Raw genomic sequence first — 14,753 nt, 5'->3', positions numbered from 1 at the left:
ACAACATGGATGGTCCCAGAGAGTACTGTGCTGAGTGAAACAAGTCAGACAAATGCCATATGATTTCCTTTATATGTGGAATCTAAGAAACAAATGAACAAACAGAATAGAAACAAACTCATAGATACAGAGAACATTTTAACAGTTTCCAAAGGAGAAGGGGATTGGGAAATGAGTGAAAAAGGTAATGGGATTAAGAAGTACAAAAAAGCCGTTAGCTTGTATGGCTCAGCTGATAGGGCATCGGCCTGTGGACTAGGGGGTCCTGGATTTGATTCTATTCAAGGGCACATGCCCAGGTTGTGTGCTTGATTCCCTGTGGGGCATGCAGGAGGCAGCTGATCAATGGTTCTCTCTCATTATCAATGTTTCTCTTTCTCTCCCTTCTCTGAAACTATAATAAAAAATATATTTTATTGATTTTTTACAGAGAGGAAGAGAGAGGGATAGAGAGTTAGAAACATCGATGAGAGAGAGACATCGATCAGCTGCCTCTTGCACACCCCCTACTGGGGATATGCCCGCAACCAAGGTACATGCCTTTGACCGGAATCGAACCCGGGACCTTTCAGTCCGCAGGCCAATGCTCTATCCACTGAGCCAAACCGCTTTTGGCAATAAAAATATATTTAAAAAAAAAAAAAAAAGAAGTATAAAATAGCCTGGCCAGTGTGGCTCAGTGATTGAGCATTGATCCCTGAACCAGGGAGTCACAGTTGATTACCAGTCAGGGCACACACCTGGGTTGTGGGTTCAATCCCTAGGAGGGGGTGTGAAGGAGGCAACTCATTGATGATTTTTTCTCATCATTGATGTTTCTATCGCTCTCTCCCTTCCTCTCTGAAATAAATAAAAACATATATTTTTTTAAAAAGTACAAAATAGTCATGGGATGTAAAGTACAGCAAAGAGAATATAGTCAATAATATTGTAATAACTATGTATGGTGTCAGATGGGTACTAGACTTAGAGGGGAACCACTTTGTAAGGTATATAAATGTCTTATCGCTAGGTTGTATACCTGAAACTAGTACGTATGTCAAGTATAACTGAAAAATTATTTAAAGTTTAAAAAAAGGTGCTGAAGAGGCCTGGGGTGAGCAGGCCATGGCCATCGCCCACCCACTGTGTTAGAAGGCACCTCTCTGCCCGTCTGGTCCTTCCCAGGAACCCGGGGTCAGCGCCCAGGTCTGCTCAGCCACCCTCTGACATTGAGCTGATGCTCAGAGAATACCAGCGGGCTCGTGAGGAGGCCAAGATGGAGATCGCCCGGGCCCGGGACCGGCTGCGGGAGCAGGCTGAACAGGAGAAGCTGAGAATCCGCCAGCAGATCATCTCCCAGCTGCTGAGGGTGGGAAACGGGTTTCAGGGCAGGCCTGGAGCCTGGAGGCAGACCTCAGACTGCTCGGTCCTCACTGGGCTGCCTCGGGCAGGGGATGTAACATCTGACCCCTGGTGCCAGGTCCAAAGCTGAGTTCACTGTCTTTACGTGCCGTTCTCATCAGACCAGCTCCTGGCGCTGGGCCAGAGTCTGGGAGGAGGCTGCCTTGGTATCGGGTTGGGGTGGGGGCTGGGGAGGGTGAGAGTGTGAGGCTGAGGTGGGAGGCACTGGGTGATGGGACTGGGCGGTGAGAGGTGGATTTGGGGCTATGGGGCCTGGGTAGTGAGGGTGCACCAGAAACTGGTTGACAGTGATCTGTCCTTCCCAGGAAGAGGAAAAACTACGCACCCTGGCCGCCTCCAGCTCCCTGTGCACCAGCTCCAGTGGAAGCCTGTCCTCTGGGGTCACCTCTGGCTACAACAGCAGCCCGGCCTTGGCAGGCCAGCTCCCGTCCCCAGGCAGTGTGGTGAGTGGGCAGGTGCTGGGTGTAAGCTCGGGACCGGCCGCTAATGCTCGCCTTTGGGCAGGAAGTTCTGCCTCTGGTCACTGCTGACACTGGGTGGACGGTGGCTTTGGCCTTTCCTCTAGTTCTGTCTTTCTCTCTGTTCATTTGACAGCTGCTTGTTTTGTAGATGTTTTAAGCATTGAGGGTGCAGCAGTGAGCAAAACTATTCTTGTCCTTAGATTATCAAAAGGATAAATATTAAAGAGCTTATTTTATAACTAGAGGCCCAGTGCACAGATTCATGCACCAGTGGGGTCCCTCGGTCTGGCCTGTGGAGATAAGGCTGAAACCAGCAGTCCAACACCCCCCAGGGGTCCTGGAGTGCAAGAGGGCACTCTGAAAAGTTGCTGTGGCTTGGCAGCTCCTGCATTGAGCGTCTGCCCCCTGGTGGTCAGTGTGCATTATAGCTGCCGGCTGGTTGCCCAGGCATAGATCAGTGGTCAGCAAACTCATTAGTCAATGGAATGCTATTTGGTTCTAGAACCAATGATATTTGGTTCTAGATATCAACAGTATGACAATTGAAATTTCTTTTGAGAGCCAAATTTTTTAAACTTACACTTCTTCTAACACCACTTCTTCAAAATAGACTCGCCCAGGCCTTGGTATTTTGTGAAAGAACCACACTCAAGGGGCCAAAGAGCCGCATGTGGCTCATGAGCCGTAGCTTGCCGACCACAGGCACAGAGGGAGGGATGCTAAGCCAATGTGAAAGGTGGGGCCTGACCCAGTCTGGATGCTCAGTGAAGATGCTCTGACAGTGAGAGCCCCGTGCTGGGGGTGTCCAGAGGCCCACAGGGAGGCTCGGAGGGAGGAGGAGTTTGAGGAGCTAAGACACTTGTTTGGTTGGAATATAAAGAGGAAGAATTACATGAAAAAAAGGACCAGAAAATGCAAGATCGGATGGACTAAATAGAGAATTCTGGGCCTTTCTAGTTCCCCAAAGCTGCTGGAAAGCCTTTCAGGAGGGAGAGAAGGATGAGATTGTGAGAAGGGGTAAGAGCAGCTCTGTAGACCCATTAGTGACCACGGCAAAGCTTCCTGATTGCTTGGCTTGGGGCGCTCCTGGTGAAGGGGAACGGTGTGGGTTCAAACTGGATGTGGAGGAAGGGAGAGGGAGGGTTGAGAAACATGCATGCTTTGGGTTTGAGGACAGTGACAGGAAGCCCTGGAGGCTGACAGCTTTTGTGGGAAGATCATGAATCTAGTTTTGTAATTACTGGGTTGAAGCACCTCTGAGAAATTCAGGGGTTTGTTGGAATACTGATCTGGGGCCCAGAGATGAGACCTGGCTGGAGATAGAAAATTTGAATTAATTTTATAAAGAAAAACTCCACATAGTAAAATAAATAAATAAATAAATAAATAAATAAATAAATAAATAAATAAATACATGGTTTTCAAACAGTAGCCAAGGACACAGTGTGTAGTGCATATTTCAGTCTCCTATTTGCCCTCCCCAGAAGCAGTCATTTGTCCCGTTTGGTGTATATTTCCAGAGATAGCCTGTGTGTCTATAAGAATATATCTTTTTGTGAGTGGAAGCATACGGTACTCACTTTGTCCCTTTGTTTTTTTCCCTTTAAAAATATTGGTTGGATCTTGACTATCAGTAAATCTAGTGCTGACTCATTCTTTTTAATAGTTGAATAGTGTTTCTCTTTTCTCTTTAATTGTATGTTATTAAATGTGGTGTTTTATATAGATAATATGAGTTGAAAAGGCAAAAAATATATACATCATTAAAAATCTATAGGGAAATACCATCCCTTTCCCTGTCTGCCTAGTCCATGTTCCTCATCCCACCCAAGAAAACAGTGGTGTGTGTGTTTTTTGGGGGGGATATTTTCCTAGATAGAGTGTCTTTTGCATATAAAATAAGCATATTATGCCACTATCCTTTACTTCATATATTTTTTCCAGTCAGTATATCACAGGACAGTGTAGAGAACTTTCTCTTTTTTTTTTTTTTTTTTTTTTTTTTTGTGTGTGTGTGTGATTACTGCATAGCATTCCATTGTAGAGATGCATTGTAATTTATTTAACTAATCCTCCACCTTGGATTGTTTTTAATTTTTTTACTGTTGTAAACAGGGCTGCAGTGAATAGCTTTGTGCATGTATAGCTTTCTTACCTGTGTAAATATATCTGCAGGATAAATGTGGACTTGTTCTACAAGTATATGCATTTGAAGATTTGATGATAGTGACAGATTTTCCCTCATAAATATACTGATTTTACTCCCACCAGCAACAGCGAGAGTCCACCTTCTCCCCATTCTCTTGCTAACATGTTATTAAATGTTTGGACTGGTGAGCCATCTGTTCATACCCTTTGCTCATTTTTTCCTTCTTTCTTACTAGTCACTAGGAGTTCTTTATATAGTGACAAGATAGCCCTTTGCCTGATGTGAATTGCAAATTTTTTTTTTCCAGTTCTGCGTTATCTCTTGACTTTACTTACTGTGTTTGGAGCCATTCAGGAAGTTGCATTTATCACTTTTCCTTTTATAGTGTCTGTGTTCTAAATCATAATTAGAAACACATTCTCACCTTAGCTGGTTTGGCTCAGGGGATAGAGCTTTGGCCCATGATTCCAGTCAAGGGCACAGACCTCTGCTGCAGGGCGGATCCCCAGCCCCCGGGTGTGTGTGTGTGTGTGTGTGTGTGTGTGTGTGTGTGTGTGCGTGTGCGCGGGAGATAACCAATGGATATGTCTCTCTCACATAGATGTTTTCCTCTCTCTGTTTCTCCCCATTCCTGCCACTCTTTCTAAAAATCAATGGAAAGCCCTAGATAGTTTGGCTCAGTGGTAGAGCATCGGCCTGCGGACTGAAAGGCCCCAGGTTCAATTCTGGTCAAGGTTATATGCCCGGGTTTCAGGCTCGATCCCTGGTGATGGGCATGCAGGAGGCAGCCAATCAATGATTATCTCATTGATGTTTCTATCTTTCGCTCTCTCCCCCTCGCCCTACCTCTCTGAAATCAGTAAAAAAAAAATATATTTTTAAAAAAACCAATGGAAAAATATCCTTGGGTGAGGATTAATAAAAAAAGGGAGGGGTTGGGATGGGAATGGGGGGATGAGGATAATTATGTGATACCATAATCAATCAATCAATAAATAAATAAAAATAAATAAAATATCACAATCTCCATTCCAAAGTTATAAAGAATTTCTCCTGTGGTTCCTTTAGAAGTTATATGGTTTTATTTTTCATATTTAAGTAATTGATTCATTTGGAAAGTATATATACAGGGTACCCCAAAAATGTGTATACACTTTGAATGACTGTAAAGTGTTTATTAACATACAATTCATTTTCTAAATTTAAAAGCATCTACAAAAATGAATATTTTTTGCCAGTGCCTGTTTTCTTTTATATATATACACGAGAGGCCCAGTGCGTGAAATTTGTGCATGGGGGGGGGGGGGGGAGGAGAGGATGTCCCTCAGCCCAGCCTGCACCCTCTCCAATCTGGGACCCCTTGGGGGATGTTGGACATCCCTCTCACAATCTGGGACTGTTGGCTCCTAACCACTCACCTGCCTGCTGGCCTGTTGGCCCTCAACTGCCCCCTCCCCCGCTGACCTGCTTGCCCCAAACTGTCCTCCCTTCCAGCATGATTGTCCCCAACTGCCGCCCCCTGCCAGCCTGCTCACCCCCAACTTCACTCCCTCCACCCCCATCTCTGCCGGCCTGATTGCCCCTACCCACCTCTGCCTCAGCCCCGCTACCATGGCTTTGTCCGGAAGGACATCGGAAGGTCTCCTGGTCTAATTAGCATATTACCCTTTTATTAGTATAGATATTTTTTATTGATTTCAGAGAGGAAGGGAGAGGGAGAGAAAAACATCAATGATGAGAGAGACTTATTGATCTTCTGCCTCCTGCATGCCCCCTACTGGGGATGGAGTCTACAACCATGGCATGTGCCCTTGACTGGAATCGAACCTGGGACCTTTCAGTTTGCAGGCTGACACTCTATCCACTGAGCCAAACAAGCTAGAGCTCAATGCCTGTTTCAAACTGATGGCCATTCTGGTCCAGGCAATGCTGATAATGTGCAAAGCAATATAATCCCAACCATCAAAAATCATTTCATTTGGTATTTGTGTGCCCTCAATTAGTTGACTATTTCTGATTTTGTACTGTAAACTTGTATCTTTTATGTATCCTATAAAATAAAATAAAAAGCCTAGTGTGTATGCATTTTGGGGGACACACCCTATAGTATGAGATGTGGATCCAACTTTGTTCTTTTCAGATGGCTATTCATTTGGCCTGTGCTTGTTAGACAGCTCATCTTAGCCTCACCAGATTAAGATGTCAACTTTTCTTGTTCTAAGGCTTATAATGTATTCTACTCCCCATTGCCTTTCTTTTTTGAAATTTTACAGAGTATTCTTTTGTGTTTATTTATTTTAATGAAATTTAGGGTCAGCTTGTCTAGTGCAATGATAAAAACTTGTTATTTTTAATGAGATCATGTTCAATTTATGAATCAACCGAGGGAGAAATCACATTTTATATTGGGTAATCTTCTAACCAAGAACATTAAGTAGGTTCAGCCATTTATTTATTTATTTTTTATTTTTTATGTTTACTGATATGTTTCCTTCATGTCTCTCAAATTTCTTGTCAGATTTATTCTTTTAAAAAATATATATTTTATTGATTTTTTTTTTACAGAGAGGAAGGGAGAGGGATAGAGAGTTAGAAACATCGATGAGAGAGAAACATCGACAAGCTGCCTCTTGCACACCCCTTACTGAGGATGTGCCATCAATCAAGGTACATGCCCTTGACTGGAATTGAACCTGAGACCTTTCAGTCCGGCAGGCTGATGCTCTATCCACTGAGCCAAACTGGTTTTGGCCAGATTTATTCTTGTTTTATCTTTCAAAAATATATTTTCTTGATTTCAGAGAGGAAGGGAGAGAGAAAGAAACAGGCCCAGTCGCCCCAACTTCCCTCCGCTGCCGGCCTGGTCACCCCTAACTGCCCTCCCCTTGCAGGCCGGTCACTCTCAACTGCCCTCCCTTGCAGGCCTGGTGCCTCCCAACTGCCCTCCCCTGCTGGCCATCTTGTGTCCACATGGGGGCAGGATCTTTGACCATATGGGGCAGCCATCTTGTGTGTTGCAGTGATGGTCAATCTGCATATTACTCTTTTATTAGATAGGATAGAGGCCTGGTGCACAGGTGGGGCCAGCTGGTTTGCCCTGAAGGGTGTCCTGGATCAGGGTGGGGTTCCCTTGGAGTGTGGGGTGGCCTGGGTGAGGGGCCTACGGTGGTTTGCAGGCTGGCCACGCCCCCTGGCAACCCAAGCAGAGGCCCTGGAATCTGGGATATATTTACTTTCTACAATTGAAACTTTGTAGCCTAGAGTGGAGCCAAGCCCCCTGCTCACTCCGTGGCCAGCAGCCATTTCTGCTGGGGTTCATGTATCTTCTATAATTGAAACTTTGTATCCTTGAGTGGAGGCCTAGGCCGGCCAGGGTGTGTGGAAAGCTTGGCTTCCTCTATTGCCGGGGAAACCCAAGCCTCTCAACTGCTCTCTGTGGCTGCAGCCATCTTGGTTGGGTTAATTTGCATAATCACTCCAATTGGCTGGTGGGTGTGGCTTGAGTGGAGTGATGATTAATTTGCATATTACTCTTTTATTAGGTAGGATGTGTGAGATGGGTCTCTGATGCAAACTTTTTTTTCAGCAATATTTATTAATTTACATAAATATATTTTTGGAAGTCATTAATGTAGCACTGGGAACAGGTAGGATCAATCACCTTGGAGTATATGATAGAGTGAGGAAGAAGGCCTGGGCTTGAATCTTGAAAAAATCCCCAAATAAGCACTTTTGTTTGAGAGGGAAGAGCCAACAGGGAAACTGGGAGGAAGAAGCACCAGGAGACTGGAAGCCAGAGCGTGGGGACTGGAGAAGAGTTTCTCCCGTGAAGGGAGCAGCTGGCTGAGTGAGTGGGAGTGGCTGAGCGGGGTGAGTTGAGGACAGAGTTGTTCACCGATCCAGCCACACGGACCTCGTGGGGACCTCGGCCCGGCTGTTTGGGGGGACAGTGAGGCAAAGACTAGATTCAAGTGGGTTCAGAAGGGAGTGGGAGGTGGGAGATGGCAAAAGATGCCAATCCTTTCAAGAAGTGTTATCTCTGAAGGGCAAGAGAGCAGAGAGGCCTGCAGAGAAAGGTTTTAAAGGTGGGAGACTATTTGCAGGCTTAAATGCTAACGGCAAAGAGGGAGGTGGAGGCAGGGCGTGAAGAAAGGTGTCAGCAGTGAAAGGCTCCTCGGAGCGGACCAGGACCTCAGTCTGCCTGAAGTCGGAGAGGCCACTGTATTTGCAGGAGAAGGAAAGGAGGTGAGGAGATGACTGTCTTCCTTCACCTCGTCCTGTCTGGAAAGTGGCGCTCCGTTAGAAACTGATGACAGGGGCACGGTAGGCCCAGCAGAGGTCAAGGGTCATGTCATCGGGGAATGGCTGAGGTTAAAGGTGAGGTGACTGTATCACAAACCCAGAGGAGTATCCCTTTCTGGCTCCAAAGTAGGATCTTTCTGTGGCTTAATTGCTGTTCCTGGGTCTGGGGCCAACATCAAGCTTCTCTCAGCCTGTTGACTCTCCTCCCCATCCCACCTCCCTCTCGGGTTTTGTTTGCTGCCCACACTAAGCCGGCTCCAGCCATGGCCTCGCTCCTGTTGCACAGGGTGCAGAGGGGCCCCGACGCGCTGGCACCTGCCCTCAGGCCCCGGTCCTGGCGATCCCTGTGGAACTTCTCTTCCAATTTGAGCCTGTGGCTTGAAGAGCGAGGGACTGGTTTCTGTTGCTGTTAACCTCTTGGGTCATCTGGCCTCCTGTACTCTCCATAGGGGAAGATCTTTTCCCTCAGTTTTTTTTTTTTTTAATAAACACCAAGTATTTATTATTTATTTTAAAAATATATTTCAGAGAGGAAGGAAGAGAAAGAAATAGAAATATCCATGATAAGAGAGAATCATGAATCAGCTGCCTCCTGCAAGTCCCCTACTGGGGATCGAGCCCACAACCCAGGCATGTGCCCTTGACTGGAATCGAACCTGGGACCTTTCAGTTTGCAGGCCGATGCTCTATCCACTGAGCCAAACCAGCCTTTATGTTGGAAGTGTTGGTGTGTTTCAGAGGCAGTGGCTTTTTGGCGTCTGCTTTCTCGCTTCCTCTGTTCTGGTCTTGAGCAGCTTCTCTTCTGCAGGGGGATTCCAACTTGCCTGATTCTGGAGACTCCTGGATTGGGGACGTGCAGGGCCATTCTGCAGGGAGGAACAGTCACCTGAATCTGGCCGGATCTGCCTGGAAGAACTGGGTCCACAGTGAGTGGTGGGGCAGTCACCTGCCTGGTTTGGGCACTTTGGGGGCTGCGGTTGCCGAATCCAGGGAGCGCCTGCCCCTCGGAAGCTGCTGACGTCAGAGCCTCCCCTCCTCCCTGCAGGCCGCAGAGCCTCCCTGGGCAGCTGCTGCTGCTCCTCGTCCAGTGTGTCCAGCCTGGGGAGCGGCTTCTCCTCCTCCTACCAGGACTTGGCCAAGCACATTGTGGACATCTGTCTGGCGGACGTGAGGAACTGCTCCTTGGACAGCATGGCTGGGGAAGAGCAGGGAGGGAGCGAGCAGGGCTGATGTGGCTTTTCCGGTGGCTCTCCACCGTGACAAAGGGGACCGGCGACCAACCCCAGGGTCTGGTGTATACCAACCCCACTAATTGGGTGTGGTCACTGCGTCCCTAGGTGATGGCTGCTTGCTCAGCTGATCTGCACAATCTCTTCAATGGCCAGGTAGCAGCCGGCTGGACGTGAGTTCCTTTGTCTTGTCCTCATCCCGCTGTGCTGCTCGCCTCCCTCCTTCCCCTTCTCCACCCTGAGCTGCCCTGTGACCCTGGCACCCGTTTCACTCTCCCCCCTGCCCTCGTGCCCCAGCTCCCAGGGTGAGGAGCAGCAGGTGCAGCTCTACAACAAGGTGTTCACCTCTACCCGGCACGGCTTCCTGGGGGCCGGGGTGGTGCCCCAGCCGCTGTCCCACGTGTGGGCAGCGGTGAGTGACCCCACCCTGTGGCCCCTGTACCACAAGCCCATCCAGACAGCGAGGCTGCATCAGCGAGTGACCAAAAACATCCACCTCGGTAAGCTCTGCCCGGGGACAGGTAGCAGGCCGGTGGCCCCTGGGTCCGGGAGTTCAGACCGCCTCCAGCTGGGTGTCGGGTTGTGTGATGATGGGGGTCTTGGGGGGCCCTGCCCTGGGGAGGATTTAGGACTAGGTCTGTCTGTGCACCTGCACCTGCTGACTCTTCCCATCCCCGACCTGCCAGTGTACGTGGTGTGCGACCCGGCCCTGTGTGCACTGAAACAGCCGCGGGACTTCTGTTGTGTCTGCGTGGAAGCCAAAGAGGTGCCTGCCTTGCTGGCGGTAAAGATATTGGGGGGAGAACGAGGGCTGGAGTGTTGTGAGAGGCAATCCTGTGGGCCTCAGGTCCTCTGGGGAGAGAATGGGTGATAGCAGTCTGGAGCCTATCTGGTGGTCACATAGGCAGGACTCACACCGCTCTCTCTGTCCCAGGGGCATCTCTTTGTCATGGCGGCTCAGTCTGTATATGACACATCCATGCCGAGACCCAGCAAAGAGATGGTCCGCGGGGAGATCCTGCCCAGTGCCTGGATCCTGCAGCCCCTCACCGTGGAAGGCAAGGAGGTCACCAGAGTCATCTACTTGGCCCAGGTGATGCGCCCCCTGCAGCTCGCCTGGATCTGCCTTCACAGCACCATGGGGACGTTGTGTAGCCGGCTTAGCTGCTCCATGTCCTCAGCGCCTTGGCCCTGTGGCCTGACACTCAGGGGCTTCTTGGGTCACAGTAAGGGGAGGGAGTCCCTGGGGAATCAGAGGACAGAGTGGATCAACCCTCTCTGATGCTGCTATTGCCAGAGAGCCTAGCAGCCTTTCTCCTCTGGCTGTTCCCAGGGTCCCCCGGGGGCAAAGGCAGCTGCCTCAGCAGAGCAGAGCAAAGGACCCATTCATTCTATTTGGCCCTACTCCCAGTCCCCTGGCCTGACCTTTGTCACTGGGAGGTGAAGCCAATGCCTAGATCTGAACAGCAGAGCCCAGGGCCCGTAAGTTCTAGGACCGCAGACTCTCTGAGGAGTCTCACCCATCGCCACAGCTGGAGGGGGCACACTCTCACATCTGTCTGTACTTTTGACTCTTCCCTGTTTTGTTTCAGATAGAACTTGGCGCTCCAGGTTTCCCGCCTCATCTCTTAAGCTCCTGCATCAAACAGCAGCCACTGGTTATAGCCAGACTGGCTTCCTTCCTTGGTAGCTAGCATCTCACGGTCACGATGGTGCTGCTGAGACTCAGGCCCAGGACGCTCCGGAGCCACTGGGGCAGCGCTTGTTCCTCTCCGCACCCGAGGCAAGGAGAGCCGAGGCCACCTGCCGCGGCCGCCTGGGAAGACGCACTCAGCCCGGAGCTGCCGGGAAGCCCAGTCAGCACTGGTCGCAGCTGGCGGCTCTGCAGAGTGCGAGGCCTGAGCTCCTGACCCTGGCTGTCCAGAACCAGCGAAGCTCAAGTCGGAGTTTTCACCTTTCTTTCCTGTCTGAGACGCTATGCAGACAAGCCGCTCAGGGACCAGGATTGGACATGGTCAGCCGAGCTGGGAGACGGTGTGCTCTTGATGGTGCTTTTCTGGTGTGGCCCGGCCCTCGGGCTGGCAGGGAGGCAGCTACTGGCTAAGACTCTGCTCTGAAATCGGCCTCCAGCATTCAGTTCCACTGTGAGACGGACTGTTACCAAAACAGAAAACGTAAAAAAACAGCTGCACAAACCAGAACAGTGATTCAGAATCATTTCTCCTTGAATTTTTATCAAATGCTTTATTTTTACTCTCTCCCCTTCCCCCTTTTCCTCACAGGAGGGGATGTTGGGGTCTTTGCCTCAGTCAGAAGTGCTGAGCAATGCGATCTCATGGAGCTGTCACTCCAGAGCTCAGTAGAATGAGACCATTCACTGTAGAAACCACCTGGACAGATTTGGGGCAAGGTGGGGGCCTATCTCTTTAAGAGAGTTAGGAAGTGAGCAGCCAGATGCTAGCTGCTGACAACGCAAAAGAAATTTCTTTTGAAGATGGAAGAGAACATATCGGAACTCCTAGAGGAGGTGAGTGACTTGTTAGAAGGAAGCTCAGTTCCATTTAAGGCCTCAGAGCTGGGTCTGTCGGCAGTGGTCTTATTAGCATTTCATGCTGTTGCTGCAGCCACACCTATTCTAGGATGAATGAGAACGGCTTTCTCTTGCCTTAGCCTGGCAGACTGAGGTTTTAATTATTCTGTGTGGTTACCTGGAAATGGTAGGAGTGGGAAAGATTCCAGCTTTAGTTCTGGTGCCCAGCAGGTGACCATCTAGGGATCAAGATGTGGTAAAATTTCTGTTGAGTTCAGCAGAGGTTTATTTTTCTAAAAGTGTTTGCAGGATTTTTCTCTTACCTCAAATTATTTATGTATTGTTGAATGTGTTTTTCTTTAAACTTTTATTTTTCTGGGTTTTGCTTTGATGACACTCGATATATTTAACACCCTATTTATGTACTCCCATCTCTTTTCATATAAATCTCTTACCAATCTGTTGACTGAATGGTCAGAACACTTGCAAATTAAAAGTCTGATATGTACTTTTATACGTGAAGATTGTCCTGAGATAGCCTAAGTGTGTTCCTTGAGATGACGGCAATAAGTACTCATGGCCCAGTTTCAAGTTATACTCCTATAAAATGAAAGCATAATATGCAAATTGACTTAACAGCGGAATGACCGGTCACTAAGATGTGCACTGACCACTAGGGGGCAGGTGCTCAATGCAGAAGCTGTTCCCCGGTGGTCAGTGCGCTCCCATAGGGAGCCTCTCTTGCCGGCAGGCAGTAAAGAGCGAGGGGTCCTGGACTGAGAGTGCAGGCCGGGCTGAGGGGCTCCCCCTGCTTGACACCCCCTCCTGCCATGCACTGGGCCTCTAGTACATATAATTGCTTTCTACGAACTCGGCACTGCTTTAAGGCATGTAAATAGCAGCCAGGTTAGTAGCCCAATTATGGCCAGCTGGAGCCCAAGTACCAATAAGGGAGGGTTCCAGAACAGTCCTTACCACACCTGACAGTGGCTGTAATCCTCTGGAAGGTATTTCTTTACTGGTAACAGGTGGGCCTCTGGGGCTTCTGAGACAGCCAGCAATGGGGATCTGAGCATATGGGTAGCCCAGAGGTGACCTTATCCCCTCACTAGAGAAATCACTTACCAGGCCTGAGAGTCAGCCACCTAAAAGAATATTAACTGAGGCTCATATGGCAAACGCAAGTGTTAAAGATCATCCACAGGCCTACACGATTATGAGAAAGTCAGAATGTGGTTTAGACAGATGATTTACAGACTTCATTGTGCATCAGAATCACCAAAAGGACTTGCTGGGCCCCACCTGAGATTCTGATTCAGTTGTCTGGAGACTACCCTTTGAAATTCATTGTTTTTAATAACTGAGAACAGATACAGGGTGTTCCAAAAAAAAAAAAAAAAAAAAAAATACATACTTTGAATTATAAAATTTTAATGTTTGTTAAAATACATTTCATCTTCAAAATTGAGCCATTATAGCTGTTAGTGTACTTTTTCTGAGGACACTCTGTACATAGAAAAAAAACAAGTTCACTAGCTCATTAGCTGCCTCTGTGATTTTTTTTTTTTTTTTTTTTTTTAATGTTTCATTGCTGCTTTTCACTACAACTCAAGCAAACAGAATATTGGTTTTAGGTTTCCTTATTCTTTGCCTCTGTGATTTTGGTTATCTTACTGCGTAGAGTAGGCCTTTAGGAGTCACACAGGCCAGCACTGAGTTTCCTGAACTGGGCTGTGCTAAGTCTAACGGAGCATCATGCTCGGGCCTCAGGCTGTCCCCGTGTGGCGTGCCCACCCCCCTCCCTCAGAGCTGGTGTCTGAAGTAGCTGCTGCTTAACCTTAGGGCTCCACTCCCGGAGGCAGTGCTTTTGTTCAGCCGCCCCTAATGGGTGCAGACAGTTGGTCTCTGGCATTGAGAACATCCTGAACTTCTCTAGTATAAATGAGATTTAAAGGACAAAGATAAAAAAATTTAAAAAAGGCCTCTGAGGATGAGATTAAGGTAAATGGCTCAGATGTAGAAACTTGTTGGAGTGACTGCAATCACCTGAGGGGAAGGGAACGCGCAGGCACACCTGACTGGGCAGAGCGCGACTGCAGGGGGCGCTAAGAGACAGACCCCCCCCCCCCCCCCCCCCCCCCCCGGACTTAATCTGAGTAAAGGCTCCTCATCAGCTCTAGTCACACAGCAGACCCCTCAGGCCCAGAGACCCACCCTTGGGTCGGAGATCTCGAGACTTTCCCCAAGAATACACAAGTGTGCACAGACGGTATTTCAAACAGGGCCCCCGAGTACCTTTTCCTTTCCCAACAACCCGAGTACACACCACCCAAGTAGAAAACCCACAGCTTTTATAGCTCTTAATTCACATTATCAAGGCAGTGCATGATTGGTCAAAAGTCAATGGATCATTTAAATCAGTGTTTCCCAAACTTCTCTCATGATGAGAATCACCTGGTGGAGTTGTAAAACACAGATTCCTGAATCCCAACTAAGAAGTGCTAAACTAGAATTTTTGAGAACATATAGGTAAAATTGTATACTTAACTAGTGCTCTAAGACAGATGTTATATACAGAGCACTAAGTTAGGTATGCAATTTTACCTATATGTTCTCAAAAATTCTAGTTTAGCACTTCTTAGTTGGGATTCAGGAATCTGTGTTTTAACAACTCCACC

At 48.2% G+C, this 14,753-nt stretch overlaps 1 protein-coding gene across 2 annotated transcripts in view; it reads left to right on the top strand.

The window, feature by feature from the left end:
• Positions 1–14,484, top strand: part of STARD9 (StAR related lipid transfer domain containing 9) — an 89,773-nt gene extending 75,289 nt beyond the window's left edge. The window contains exons 25-33 of one of the 2 annotated variants that reach the window (XM_084904199.1): positions 1,168–1,351; positions 1,710–1,847; positions 9,125–9,242; positions 9,362–9,483; positions 9,654–9,718; positions 9,843–10,045; positions 10,232–10,311; positions 10,480–10,638; positions 11,138–14,484. In XM_084904199.1, coding sequence (XP_084760325.1) covers positions 1,168–1,351; positions 1,710–1,847; positions 9,125–9,242; positions 9,362–9,483; positions 9,654–9,718; positions 9,843–10,045; positions 10,232–10,311; positions 10,480–10,638; positions 11,138–11,239 — 1,171 coding nt within the window. In that variant the 3' untranslated portion in view covers positions 11,240–14,484. Of the gene's footprint in view, positions 1–1,167; positions 1,352–1,709; positions 1,848–9,124; positions 9,243–9,361; positions 9,484–9,653; positions 9,719–9,842; positions 10,046–10,231; positions 10,330–10,479; positions 10,639–11,137 lie in introns of both variants that reach the window. The other variant, XM_084904198.1, reaches the window with a different exon arrangement.
• Positions 14,485–14,753: the final 269 nt, after the last annotated feature.

The sequence above is a fragment of the Pipistrellus hanaki genome (genome assembly GCF_964339955.1).
Source record: "Pipistrellus hanaki genome assembly, chromosome: 1".
Classification (NCBI taxonomy): Eukaryota; Metazoa; Chordata; class Mammalia; order Chiroptera; family Vespertilionidae; genus Pipistrellus; species Pipistrellus hanaki.
The sequence above is the reverse complement of the archived record's forward strand: the minus strand, read 5'-3'. Positions and strand labels throughout refer to the sequence as shown.